The sequence below is a fragment of the Amaranthus tricolor genome, chromosome 15 (assembly GCF_026212465.1).
Source record: "Amaranthus tricolor cultivar Red isolate AtriRed21 chromosome 15, ASM2621246v1, whole genome shotgun sequence".
NCBI classification, from domain to species: Eukaryota; Viridiplantae; Streptophyta; class Magnoliopsida; order Caryophyllales; family Amaranthaceae; genus Amaranthus; species Amaranthus tricolor.
Genome location: NC_080061.1, coordinates 8,302,073 through 8,317,025, shown reverse-complemented (window position 1 = coordinate 8,317,025; position 14,953 = coordinate 8,302,073). Strand labels below are relative to the sequence as shown.

Genomic DNA, 14,953 nt, shown 5'->3' with positions numbered 1-14,953 from the left:
GGCTTGATACATAATCACTGTTACTAACAACGAGTTTAAAGTTGCTAGAATTTTTTAAGTCAATAGGTAGTCGCTGTTACTAATAGCGAAATAAGGTTTGACTGGTCAAAGGGGAAGTCGCTGTTAGTAACAGCGATCAAATGGTTTGACTTTTGTTGACTTTTGTGTATGATTTAATCTAGCCGTTGTAATATGGAAAATTAGCCGTTATGAAGTTGAAAATAGCCGTTGTTATTATGTTCTATAAATAACTCTATCCTTCTTGTTCTAGTTAATCGATTTTGAAGGTAACATAAAGTATTATGTTAGTATTATTCTCAATTTATAAATGTTAATATTATTTTTGAATGTTTACTTATGTTACTATATCATATGTGTTCCGTAGATGTCACAGGAGCATTCTATTGAAGAGCTTTGCGATTGTGGTTATGAAGTTGAGATTAATACAGATTGGAGCGATATCGATTCTGGCCGTGATTTTGTTGCTTGTCCTTTCTACTTGGTTGAAGGATTAGGTTGCACATACTTTAGATGTATTGCTCCGGAGGGTACCAAATGGCAGAGAGACTTAATAATACGGTTTGAAAAAGAAAAACAAGAGCTTAAAGATGAGGTATTTAATCTCAAGAGACAAATAGATAATATGACACATAGGAAAGAAGAGATTGAAATGATTATGAGAAAGTTTAAGAAGCAATCTTACTTAGCAGCGGTGGTTTAACTTAACGAATGAACTATGTAATTTGATATGAATTCGTTGAACATGAATGAAATTGTGTTGAATTTTCGAGAGCATTTTCCCTATTTGAATATGATTGTTTGTTTGATTTTGATTTAATTCATACTTAATTCTTGGCGGAATGATTCATCGTCGAAAACTCCGAGTAATTAACATCATTTCATTCATAATAAACATGTGATAATACGATAAACATATACACATCTACATATATATTACAAAATGTACACTAACGGTCCACATGTTACAAATATACAAAACGTTACTAATGTTTAATATATAAAAACAGTATACTAATGCTAATCCTCCTCCTGTACCCTCTCTAACTGTGACGGTCTATGACGCCTCTTACGATAGTAAGAGGTGGTCGCATGACGCTCGGGTAGGGGAGGTGATTGATACTGGGATGATCCAGCACCCTGTGAGGACCCGACACCATAGTCGGGGCACGTTAAGTCTATCTCCTCAAGAAGAACGTCGACATGATGAGGAGATGACCCCTGAGCGTCCATAGTGGTGTCAGACACAACGACTTCTGGAATGAAGTGCTGAAACTGTGTCCCTAGGAGTATACCTTGGGCAATCTCCCGTACAGGCTCCTCTTGGCTGGAGCTGATCACAGCTGCAATGCCCTGTGCCTGCATTCAATTTGGAGTTAATGAAATGTATAATATGAAAGTTCTATGGATAATAATCAACATGGAAGAATACTTACAAACTGTGTCATCGTCGATGCTGCGGGAGCATACTGGGCGGCTGCGATGATACCTCGTGGTGTCATCCATCGACGAGTGATGGAGAGGAACCACGACATGTAATCCGTCGAAGCAGGTGCGCCTACAGCATCGATCGACGCACCTTGGGCCAGCATTTCTAGCCTGTGATCCCAACGAGCGATATGGCGCCAGTTGATCTCCAACTAGTTCTTGGGTTCCCGACCCTTGCATGAGCTGTGATGGAGATCCGCTTCTGTGTCACAAGGCGGCGGGATGCCCTGTACCATCCCAAATTGGCACAGTTGGTGCTTAGGGAGATGCACTTCGACTATGTTGAAGCATATCAAAGGTAAAGATGCTCTCCATGCCCCTGAAAATATCCTTAAGTGCTGAGGCAATGCATCGTATGCCTCAGTGGGGTAAGGGTCCCATCAAAACTACACGTGAAAATGTAATTAATAAATTACGCAATAAGATAGTTACAAGACTAGTAAGTGAAGCCTTTACCTGGTCAGCTCGAAATAGATCTAATTGATCGCGATAGAACCCACGCCAGATCCTGTGTGAGTCCTTGTACGTGTATCCAAAGACCACCGCAATCCATACGACACATCTGGTGGTGGAAGAATTGGTGGCGCAAATCCACCACGTCCCATAGTCCTCATCGGTTGCCCCACGCCCAAAGCTATGAATTACAGATATAAGTAAGTAAACGAAACATAAGAACAAATTAAGAAACAAATCAATAACATGTAAAGTTAGTATTACCTGGAGAATAATTAGGGGCCCAACGATCTCCTTCACGTTCTACCGTGAAGCGCCACATAGTCTCCTGTACAGATAACCTAGGACTGCGGAACCCCAGTTGTAGTCGGAAATGACCTCCTATGGCGCATCAAGCAACGTCAAGTACAAATGCTGTACCTTGTTTCCAGTCTTGTCGGAGAACAGGACAACACCAATTAGATATAAGAGATACGCCTTAGCTTATCTCTCAATGGTAGCCTCATCAGCACCTTCAGGGAGGTGCAAGAAGTTCTGCGCAAGCCATGTTACGCGCAACCTACTCCCTTTGGATACCTTTGAGGGAGGTCGGACTCCTAAGACCCTATGAACTATATCTTGCCAACTATAAAGTTGGGGTCCAACGGTACAGACGGCATGTCCCTCGATGGGAAGCCGTGTAAGCACAAATACGTTAAGTAGAGTGATAGTAGCTTCACCTAGAAGTAGGTAGAAGGTATGTGTCTCTTGGCGCCACCACTCGACTAAAGCCATGACTAAATCCTGATCCACTCTCCCATAAGCGATGAGGTGGAAGTCGTACAACCTCGCTCGCTGAATGAAAGGAATGATCCGTGCGTCAATCTGCCACGGAGCAAAGTCGGGATGCCTGGTGTATATGGTCTCTGTGTCGAACACCTAAACGCAAAGATTATATTAGAATAAAGTTAAAGTATTAAGGCATATACATTCAAAAAATTAAGTTAATTAACCTAGACATCTCATAGTACACTGCTCCTGTGATCCGACTGCATCGTCAGCACACTAGGGTCGCGAGGACCTGGAGCTGCTGGATCCATCTCTACTGTAATTCAATAATAACTTAGTTGTAGTTATGATTATATGTAAAAGACTTAAGAAATAATCAAATTATTTACTTAAGTTAATTTATTTGTTTCCATAGTCTTTATGTTTCTATACTCAAATAATAATATTGTTTACCTTGACGTGCAAGTTCTAGTGTTGTGATCTTCACTACCACACCGTCGACAAGCGTTGCGTCTCCTTGACCCTTCGTCCATCTCGTTGGTGATCCTCCTTAACTTAGGTTTTCCTAGTCCACGAATGTGATCTGGATCGTGTATCACCTCAACACCGATGTATTGAGGCCATGATTTCATTACTCTCACTATTAACATCATCCTAAGGCTCATTTATATCTTCTAAGTTAATCGTATCATCATTTGAAAGTTGAAGTTCAAGTTGATTGGGTTCATTTGAAGGAGAAGAAGACGATGGCAAAATGGAATTTTGGGTTTCTTGGGTAGAGAAAGGCGTAGAAGAAGGACCAGAAGAAGTTACATTCAAGACTGCATTTGTTGCTACAACATTTGACATTTTGATTCTCTAAGGGTACTTCTTCTATGTATAACTCCAACAAAGGAATAGAGGTTGACCTTGAATACTCCCACATTGCATCTATAGCCTCCTCATCCTCAACCGGAAGAGCTAACAATTCTCCACTCATATTGTATTTAAAACTTACATTAACAGTACTTCTTGTAGTGTCAATCCCAATCTTAGAGCATATAAAATGTTTAAATTCATTCAAATCCATGTTTGAGTTGCATGCAAATAGTCTACGCCTTCCCCCAACATACTTAACATTGCTACTACTTGATCAAATTGAACCATTCCAAAAACATACAACAGTCACACGAAAGGAAGCCATTTCTACAACAATACGTACAAAATCAACATCACCATCAAGTTCATAAGAAAGCAAGTACATTGTTGAACAACCCTCACAACTAGAGTTCACAACATTCATTACAACATTTAAAAACAAGGCACATTGATTATTGACTGCATAACTATATATATAATTTACAAATTTAGGGTTTGCATTCAAACATTCTCTACATTAAATTCAAACATTTTCTACATTAAATTCATGAACAAACAACCTCATTATGAAGATCATGGCAAATAACAACTACATTGGACATATTTATAGAGTTTAAGTGTAAATGACTACCATAAATGACATACTTTTTAAAACAAAAAGAACTAAAAAATTTATAATAAAAAGGTACCTTAATAAGCTGTAGATCAGCAAGAAGTAGTAATTTGCAAGTTTATGAAACTGCATTTATGTGAAAGTTGATGAAGAAATATAAACACTATAAAAAAATTATTACCTGAAGTGAATGTAGTAAGATGGCAGAACTAATTAGTAGTAGAAACTTTGAATTTGATGAGATTAATTGAAGAATTGAAGTTGATTTTAACGGTGGAAATAAAAGGAAGATTTTCGTGGATTAAGGTTGTGAAACGAAGTTGGGTGAAATGAGGAAGAAGGAGAATTGCTGATACTTAGGGACGCATAAGGTCGCTGTTACTAACAGCGACAACACTCTTAACCAGTCAACACAATAATTCGCTGTTAGTAACAGCGACTTAATCTTTCACTCAAAATTTCAGCAACGGTTAATTCGCTGTTACTAACAGTGACAATATGTCGACCCTAGCTTTGGGACCAAAGACGCTTATTTTGAGATTAAAATTTGAACGAAGCTTATTTTTTGACTAAAGTTAATAAAATGTCTTTTTTTTTCAAATTTTCGATTGTTATTAGATTGTTACAACATTTTGCGATTTCTAAATCAAAGGTATATTTTCTTTATTTGAAGATTTCATAATTTAAGAGTGATTAATTATATTTGTCCGATTTGTTTTGGCATATTTATTAATGCTGGTAAAATAACCCACACATATGATCCCATAATGAAGAATTAGAGAGATTGTTAACATATAAGCTTAATGGACTATTCCTATTACCATTTGGTTTTTGTATAGAACCTCATCGGGTTTGTGTGCAGCTAATTCTCTTCTTATACAAGTATTGTTGTATACAATTCCAATACAAATTTATCAGCGAATTAGTTCCATTCTAATATTAAATATCTCTAATCGAGCATGATTAAAAATTATAAAATTTGAAGATTATTTATCTTTGCTTCGAAACAAATTAAACAAGATCCCACTTAATTATGTTTTAATTTCTAAATTAAGAATAAAATAAATATTGCATACCTACACATAAAATACAAATGACTAAAATGAGTATCTAGTCAAGGTGATCATGAGGTCTAATGGACATAAACATGGCAGCAAACTGAAGAAGACGTTTTTCGTTATCTCCATTACGTGAATCAACATTAGGGACTAAACCTCTAGTCCTCTTCACATAACGATGCCAAGCAAATTGTATATTAACGGCAGCCCAAGTCCTCCAAATAGAGGAATGGTACCTTAAAGTTCGCCTAAGGCTTTCGTTAGCAAACTTGTAACGAAAATGCTCGGTGATGTAATGTAGGTCGTATGCATCAAGTCCGAAAGCTTCTGTTGGTTCAAGACATTCTAATGTTGCGGATGAAGCTGGGAGTCGATGAAGGAATGGCCTTCGAAGACTCCAAGACAAGAGCTCATCGCCTAGGAACGCTCCTGCTCCAAGTATGTCTTTTGCTACCATGCCTTTGCTTAGAGTTTGCTCGCTTTTTATTCGCCCGCAAACTATGAACACCATCCTTTGCACTGGATCTCCTTCTCTCATTATCTGTTTTCAACACTGTAATATTTTTATTTCTTATCATAAACCCTCTAATTTACTTCCGATAACTTTTCAAGACTATACATACCTTTTCTTCTTTGCAGTAAATCAACGGTTTTACTCTGTCGCAAATGTTGTCTAGGATCAAGTCATCTAAGCAGCGAAATAGTGGAACCTGAAACGAACAATTATATGTTATCGAGAGTTCAGTGTAAGGTTAGTGGTTCGTATGGATAGGGTAAAGCCGAAAAGCACATAGTAGCGAATGATAGCTGTTAGAGTATATAACATATTTTGCGGTCTCAACCAACAGTTGGTTCCTTAAAACAAAAGCTTAAGCTGATGGTTGAGGACCCAAAATATGTTATATGTTCTAACCATAGCTAAACTCATTAGGACAAAGGAAATATGTTTTAGTACCTTTTTCATGAGATCAAGACAAAGATAGCGTTTGATGTCACGACGAAGCCCTTCAGGCAAGTCTTTGATTAACTCCATCTCATCAACTCCTCCTGTAGTCAACCAAGACTGACGTTCAAAATGACGAACTCTATGTCTCAAACGCGAAGGCAATTGCCTCCGCCTCATCCACCATTCCATATCTCGACATCTCAACTGCATTTTTCTCTTTTTTGCCATCACGGTATGCAGAAACACCTATAAATTCAAAGTACAAAACAATCCCCATAGTTAGATTATAACATACATAAGAAATTTGCCCTAGTTCATTTATAAGGCAAAACTAAGATCTAAGCTAGCTTACTTGGATGTTTCCTATCAACAGAGTGAAGAGCATTAAACCGCCAAGAACGAGACACATACAAAACAAAACTTCCGCCCATTGGCTTGTCGGAGTTAGATTATTACCGAAAGTGCTGAGTTGGAATAACCCCCAAGAAATCGGGTATAAAATCTTAATGATGATGGCATTGCTAGAAATAACCGGAACAGCAGAACTATAAATGCCATAACTAAAAGGGCCATCATCATCCAAGCAAAAGGATTTTCGGGGCATTGTAGAATTGGCCCCACATCGTTCGATTGTACTAGGTTGTTGCAGAAACTGGTAGCAAATCCCTTTTGCGCAAGACAAAGACATATTACACTTTCGGATCCTATTACATTGTTGCGACAGGCAAGCTGCAACGCGCTGTATTGCAAGAATATACCAGCATCCTCCTACGACCTGATATGATATGATACATTGACATGATCTTAACGAAAGATTTACATTACAAAATACCGAAAACTGAATCAAAATTAGTAAGGAAAGGGTATTAAAAGATGGGTTACATGAGAAGCGATAAAGTAAGCAACGAGATTAAGTCCAAAACCCCACCAAATGGTACCAAATATGTATCCTGTAACCTTTTGCATTTTCCTCATTAGATAGAGGCTGTGATAAGCTTTGGGTAGGAATTGAAACAGAAAAATAAGGAGTAGTATTGTCATCAAGATTTGTATCTTATCTTGTCGGAGCAACGATGGTACAACGGACCATAGTACAACCTGCAAACATCAAATGAAATAACATGATCAATACAATGGCCTGTGATGAAATTACGGCCCATTTGATTATCAGTACTAAATAGTGGTAATGGGAATGATTTTTAGCGTAAATGAAAAGTTGATCATCAAAATGTTTTTTATTCACAATTTTTCATTACTGACTATTGGCCTAATACCACCTCTCCACATGGTAATGCAATAGAATGAATTTTATGAAGAAAATAAGATGATTGAAGCAAAAAAAATAAGGCCATTAAACTTGTCATGAGATTTTTCACATCAAAATTACACTAACTTTTCAGTATCATTCTCACTATATAATACTAACAATCAAATAGACCGTTAGGGTAAGACAAATAAGCATAGTTACACCAAAAGAGCTGCATCAAACTCTGAAGTATACAATTTTTGTCACTTAAAAAAGTATGATCAACAATAAGAAGAATGCCCAAGTCTTAATCCCGGAAAAGTGAGGTCAGCTATGTGAACCAATAGATCATTTCCGGTGGTCGCTCACATAGATCAAGGGACAGCCCTATGATAATTGGTTTTGGTTATGGATATGACTAGGTTTTACCGAGCTGGTTGTCACAAATCTACCGTTCACCCTCCTCCTTTATCCGTGCTTGGGACCAGCAATGTGATGAGAACAATAAAAAAAGCATAAGAAGATCAAATGAAATATCCGACTTTCTTGTTTTGTTACGAGAAATTCTTGCTCATTAGATAACAATAACATGATCCAACATAAAACACATGTAACTCAACTGGATTGAGGCACTATGCAACTATGCAAAGTAAGTTTCGAGTATTGATGTTCCGAGTGGGATCATTGTCAGGTCGCGTGGTTTTCGAGTTGGGTTCGAGTCAATCAGGTAGGTTTATAATTTTTATAAATTTTTCTTATCAACACATTTTTTCTAAAATTATATATAATTTATGTTTGTTTTCGTAGAAAATATTATTATATTAAAAAAGACTAATACACTAAATTTCAGGTTCCGGGTCAATTTTCGGTTAGGTCTAATCATAGTGTAGATACTTGACCATGTAGAAGTATATATTAATCAGTAATTATAATCCAATGCTTGCACCGGGACCGACTACTCCTATGTCGCTCTCATATTACTCCTCAGAAAATGACACAAGCATTAAAAAAAGTGAGCAAATTAGCATTTTAACGGAATATTGTAAGTGAAGTTACGTCCTTAATAAACAAAATAATAAAAACTTTTAATGTTTGAAAGAGAAATAAATTACTAGGTTATATGCTCGAAAGTGGGGTATTTATAAGTTGAGTTAGATCTAAAATTCATAATGGAGCGACTACTAATGGACGACTAAAATAACATATAAGGTAAAAATAGGTCGAAGGGAGAATATTACTATTGATACCAAAAAATATACCATTTTGTAATAATAATACGTTAGGATTAGGAAATGACAAGAATTACTCGTTTTAAACTTGGTAGTTAGACCCCAATATTAATTGATTACTTTATGCTTATAAGTGAACACTTTATGATTATAAGAGATTATTTTGAAACTGCAAAAAGTAATCGCTTTAAAACTGTAAGAAGTGATCTCTTTAAAATGATCACTTTTAAACTGTAGGTGATCATTTTAAAGTTACAAATAATTATTTTTAGACAATAAATATAAATTAGACCAGTCCAATAAAAATAATCTTACTATAAAACAGTTAGAAGAAAATTCTGTTATCAAACTATCATGTAAGTACATGAATGATACTCGTCTCCAACAAATTAGTAGTACCAATTTTATGATATTGGTGATAAAGACATGATCAACAGACCTTTTCCAACTTTTTCCATTAAAATTAAAAAAGGAAATTACGTTGAACCCTACCACTTTGTAGTTATTCCTTTTCTCATAAATACTTGTACATGTTAATGTTATATCAATAGTAGACCTGGAAAAATTTGATCCGACCCGAAAATGAACCCGGGATTCGACCCGACAAAACCCGAACCCGACCGACCCGAAAGCGACTTAATCCGAAACATGACCGACCCGATAATTACCCGACCGAAAATGACCCGACCGGAAACCGACCCGTTTTGACAGATTTAATATCAATTTTTAGAGTAATTTCAATGTTAGAATTCATTTTAAATAAAATTTTAGTTTTCAAAGTATCTTAACATATTGAGTATATCACTTGAATCCTAAAAGTCATCAATAGATCTCAAAAAACACGTATTTAACGTCTTTTTAGCCATCGTAATTATTTTTCTTTAAAAACAGGACGTTATAATCATCTTAATTGAATACATGTATCTTGTTAAATCAGTCAAATGAGTTTTTAATTCTTCTACATTTCAGTAAGCAAATCAATATAATTTATACGAACGTTTCGCACGTTTGAATGAGCTTTTCAAAAAACTAATGTCGCTACCCTAAATTATAAAACGCGTATCTTATAAGACGAAATAAGTACTTAGTTAGTTGTATATCTTTCCAACATGAAAATTGTGAAGATAATTTTAACGTCATTTTTATCTAACGTTACAATTATAATAAACAAAATAACTTTTATAAAGCGCGTATCTTACAAGTCTTTCAAAATAAGTATTAATTCCCCTATTTTTCTTGCACTTAAATGAACTTGACATACCAACTATTTTTTGAAAATCGTACATGTAATTTCTCTAATGATTTTTTTTAGACATTTTAATGATTTTTTTTATGTTGAATTAGTCGATTGGATATTCTAATGTTTTATGGTAACCCGTTGGGTCAATCCGAACCTACCCGAAACCCAGAGTAATCCGACCTGAAACTGACCTGATCCGAAACTGACCCGACCCGAAATTGATCCGACCCAAAACCCGACCGTTTTCCCAGGTCTAATCAATAGTACTCTTATTTGGAATTATGTCAAAACTACTAATTAAATTCTACTACTAAATACTTGAGTATCTGGCAAATGTTGTTATTCGCTTTTTAGTTGTTTTTGTTTGACTAATTAGAAATACTGATTTTTTTAATTATTAAACTAGTTGAATAAAGTCACTTTTTTAAGAGAGATTTTATAAAATGGTTTATTGATTGTTGGGTTATTGGATCTGTATTAGAAAAAATGAATTAACAAGCACAAAACTAATGAAAAAGGCCAACTAAATTAATTTTTTCATTTTGCAATAAAAGCCATTGTTATATCACGATGAAAAGCAATTAACCAAATATAATTTTTGACTTTGTGACCAAAAAAATTCAAAACTCAACCAAAAAATCAATTTAAAACTCAAAAACATTCATAATATAGATTCCACACTCCTATGCTATACAAACTCAATTCTTTTCTTCCCTCAATTAATTTGCTATAATTGTTACAATTTTCTAGTTTTAAATTCTAATAGTTATATAAGAAAAATATTAAAATAACAAGCGGATAAAAAATATGTAAGGAGAGTTATTTAATACAAATTAGCTAAACCAAGAAAGTATATTTAGACAAATTAGAGCAAAAATTAATAAATTTTTTAAAGGCTCTATGTAAATTTAAATATTATGTAAATTTTTTATTATTTAGAATCTTTTAGGGTCGAACATATTAAACATTCTCAGAACTTATCCGTATATGTATGCAACATTAAACAAGAAGATTAATACCTGTTGAATAGGAAGAATGACATAGAGATCAAACCAAAAACCTTTCAAAGAACGTACATAATGCGAAGCAATCGCACGTGCATCCCACACAAGTTTCCCACACCCAACCACCAATGATTCCCTCGACACGAACGCCAACCGGAACTGAAGCCACACGTGCCACAAATGAACCGCATCAACACCCGTGCGAATCATCGTAACCACAGCCGCAACCACTCCATCCATATAAAGACATGAACCTCCTCTCCCAATTGACAAAGCATAGAAAAACACCGGATCAACCGCTAATGCTACCGCACGTGCAATAAGTATGACCCGATTCCACCTCCGTACCCGTTCACTCCTCGGGTCTACTATCACCCCAAATAAGCTCATGGGTCGACCCATTGGAGAACGCTTATGATTATGATGGGTTCGGGTCGGGTAAAGGGAGGAGCCCGCAGAAGCTTCCCATTCGGGTTGGTCTGCACGATCACAGCTTGTAGAGTGGAATACTGGAACACCCACTTGAGTGCATGCATAACATTCAATTGGGTTACTCCAATTTCCATTGTAGAAATTAGTATCATCTTGATCAGTGCTAATACTACTTGTTCCATTACTGCTGACATGGCTTCCATTTTGTCCTACATTTGTGGGACTATTTTCTGGGTTTGCCCCTGTTTCTGAGTTTCTAAATGTGGCTGGTAGAATCCTGTAAATAATACCAAATAAAAACTCTTAAAATACATAATATATCTTCAGCTTCGACCATCACCATAAATTTTTAGACCTCATTATTCTAAAACTTTAATTAAGCCTTAAACAAAAATAAGTAAACTAAAGCAAAATTAGTGTAAATACTTTCAATTTAACCGGGACGTAGTAAAATTGAGAATTTTTTTGAAAACCATATATAAATTTAAAAATTATAATATTTTTCTAACAATTTTATATTTTTAATCAAACACTTAGCATATACACTACGCGTCATTTAGTATTGAGGTTCCAATTTTTTAGGCATATACAATTGAACATATTGAACATGCTTAGAACCTCATTTGAAATCTGATTGTGTACATAGGATCACATGTGAGCTTGTTAATGAATGAATTTGATTGAACTAATATTTAGAAATTAAAAAAGTGAAAAAGTAGAAGGAAATTATTACTTGGGGAGATGGAGAGAGAAGGGAGACATAGCTAGAGATGAAGGAGTACTAGAATGAAAGAGTAGTGGTGAGAAAGAAGAACAGGGGGTGATAAAAGTGTCGAGTAGCGGGAGGTGGGGGATAAATGAAAGAGAGAAGTGATTTACGGAACAAGAGGTGGGCCATCATTGTTTTGTTTTACTAGTAAATCGTGATTTTCGTGTGTCTTATAGTTATACCATTCCTCATATGCCTCGATTTTAGGAAGTAAGCAAAATTTTTAGTTGATACTTGAAGCCCCACAATATGTTATATATGTTAAATTGCCTTTTTATATGAGAGTGTTTTAGGTTAGAAGTGTGGATGCGACACATACCCTTCTTATATCTAGCGCTTAATGTTTCATTTTAAATGAGAGGTAGTTGAGATTCAAAAATCTAATTTCTTATCACACTAGTTTTTAATACCATATCAGAAAACCAATTTAATCAAAAATTTAAGCTGATGATTAAAGTCCAGAGTATGTTATATTCTCTAACAACAAACAACGTATTCTATGGATTTAAGACTCCTTTTCTTCTTTGTTAGTGTGATACATTTTTTTTTATAGAAAGAAATGTCTTAACAAACTTGAATTTCATTTTAGATCCAGTTAAATTAATGTTTCTAGTTTGCTCATGAGTTTAAAATTAATTTTGTTGGTGAATCATTGTAATATTAATGGTTTTCAAACTAAAGGCAATGTAAGTGATTTTTTGAGTAGAATTGTTAAATTATCAACGGTTCTTATCTACATTTTTTAATAGAAATAATTTTTCTTTCACTCCAAATGCAATTCCTACCCTCTCAAATGGCCTAATTCTTACTATAAGGGCATGCTTGGATTGATTATAAATATTTAAGGGGTAAAAAAATCAAAGTAACAAAACAAAGTTGATAAATAAGAAATTAGTGAAATTTGATTGTTGTAGAGGTGAAAGAATGGTTGCAAAGTAATGAAAAATAAAGGAAGCTCTTAATTTTGTAGGGTAAATATTTATCCTAGGGGAGGGTAGAGAAATGTATTACCTCCATAATAGGGGAATTCATCTTCTTTATCCTTCATTATTTTTATTTCATACTCATTTTATCTTCTTCATAACTATCTTAATTACTTCAAATATATTTCTATTTGCTTTCATTTTATTAATTTGACTTTATTTTTCCCTTAAATATTTACGTTTCTCAAATCATCTTATACGAGTGGCGAACTAGTAGAGGATGGATAAGATGTTAGTTGTAAGGATGGTATGAATCAGTTGATATTGAGATGAAAAGGTGCAAGACTGATGCGGAAGTGTAAAAACAAGTCAAAAGTTTAGAAGATAAGGTAGTGTTTATGGTGCAAAAATGAACTAGATTAAAATACTAGTCAATGATGAATATAAGCAATAAACAAAGCATAAACAAATTACACTAAGTACAAGTAGTCAAGTGTGTGATTTACCAATGTGGCTACAACCTTACTTAGGCTAGAGTTTCTATCAAAGTGTTTATAGAACAAGAAACAAGTTGAAGGATTACAATTGAGAATATATATATGCTAAGTGTTGGAAGAGAGGATATTAGAAAGATCAAACAACATAACTTTAGGTAAGCAACGAAAGTCAAGATCAAAATGAATTTTGTTTTATTTTCCTAAGGTTTACAAAAGGTCTTATAACTTGACAAAGGTGGTGAGGTACAATGAGACAACAAGAAAGAAAAACATAAGAGGTTGTAGATAGGGACTTTGTGGTATAATTAAAGAAAAGAGTGTAGATTTGTATAAAGGTCAGGTTCAGTAACAGTTTTACAGGGTCTGAAAGATACCCTAATTTACCTAAGCTATATTCTATATAATCGAGTGCTACCACTTGGAAACTTTTCCTAACACTCTAAGCTTTCTATAGGTACCTTATACGCCCTTATATCCCTCCAGAAATGAGAGATTCATCCCCATCTTTCTATCCCTTCATCTCAACAGTTTCTGGCAGCTTATATACCTTCAACAAATAATCCTTTTCCTCCCAAATTATCTGAATAAGTGCATCATATTTTTATACCATAATATTTTAGACATCCTAAGATTTCCATTGATACCTCATACGCACATATACAAGCTCTATAAGTCCCTCATCCTTAAGCAAACTTTTACAATTTGTTGTTCTTTTTGGTCAACTGTATACATGAACACAATTTGAAGTGTTTACCCATTTTTCTCTTCATGCATGTATAAATAAATCTTATAGTGATGTTATACACAAAATTCCTCACATTTTAGATCCAAGAATTCATCAATTGGAGCATGAAAGGTTATGTTTTTCCCTCAAACATTTTGGACAACTAAGATTAAGCCAATTTCGAACACCTTCTGTTTTATGGATTTTCGACCATCTTCTACTCACTTTAACACTATAGTTTGTCTGAAGAAATATGGGTCTTGGAGTTGTGAGCAATTAGACACTCGAATAATTAGACTTGGAGTTCGGAGCTAGAGGTTATGAGCATTTTATTAAGACATTCCGAAAAGGGACTTATGATGGTGAGAGTTTTAGACTTTAAGTTGAATGTGAAATTTATAATTGGAGTTAGAGATAAATATAGAAAATAATTTTATCATTTTCTAAGCTAAAATCATCAACTTTTGTAAGGTTCCAGCATTATTATTTTTGGAGTTTGGACTATTATTCTTAAAACCTTGAAGATTATTCTTAGAGCTTATTTTCTCTTATTTGAGAGTTCTTATTTCTTATTATTTCACTTGCATCCTTCGTGGCTCATGGTACACACTTTTTAACTTTCTTCTATGTGACATTTATATTATATTTACTTGAATATGTGAAACATATGACAATATGTTAGATTGA

The 14,953-nt window shown here is 34.6% G+C and overlaps 1 protein-coding gene across 3 annotated transcripts; it reads right to left on the bottom strand.

Moving 5' to 3' along the window:
* Positions 1-5,108: 5,108 nt before the first annotated feature.
* Positions 5,109-12,214, bottom strand: LOC130801865 (cyclic nucleotide-gated ion channel 2-like). Of its 3 annotated transcripts, none has more exons than XM_057665794.1 (7): positions 11,972-12,214; positions 10,937-11,630; positions 7,085-7,300; positions 6,555-6,977; positions 6,212-6,448; positions 5,880-5,966; positions 5,109-5,797 (listed from the first exon to the last, which is right to left on the bottom strand). In XM_057665794.1, the coding sequence occupies exons 1-7, from the start codon at positions 11,995-11,997 to the stop codon at positions 5,309-5,311; spliced, it is 2,172 nt and encodes a 723-aa protein (XP_057521777.1). In that variant the 5' UTR covers positions 11,998-12,214; the 3' UTR covers positions 5,109-5,308. The 3 variants fall into 3 exon arrangements, with proteins under 3 accessions (XP_057521777.1, XP_057521776.1, XP_057521778.1); XM_057665793.1 differs by having other exon boundaries at positions 12,087-12,214; XM_057665795.1 differs by having other exon boundaries at positions 7,160-7,300; positions 12,087-12,214.
* Positions 12,215-14,953: the final 2,739 nt, after the last annotated feature.

Coding starts and splice junctions, on each gene's coding strand:
- LOC130801865 (XM_057665793.1), bottom strand. CDS start 12,115: ATGTCTCCCTTCTCTCTCCATCTCCCCAA. Junction 11,631..12,086: donor TTCTCTCTCCATCTCCCCAA/GTAATAATTTCC, acceptor TATTATTTACAG/GATTCTACCAGCCACATTTA. Junction 5,798..5,879: donor TTTACTGCAAAGAAGAAAAG/GTATGTATAGTC, acceptor TGTTGAAAACAG/ATAATGAGAGAAGGAGATCC.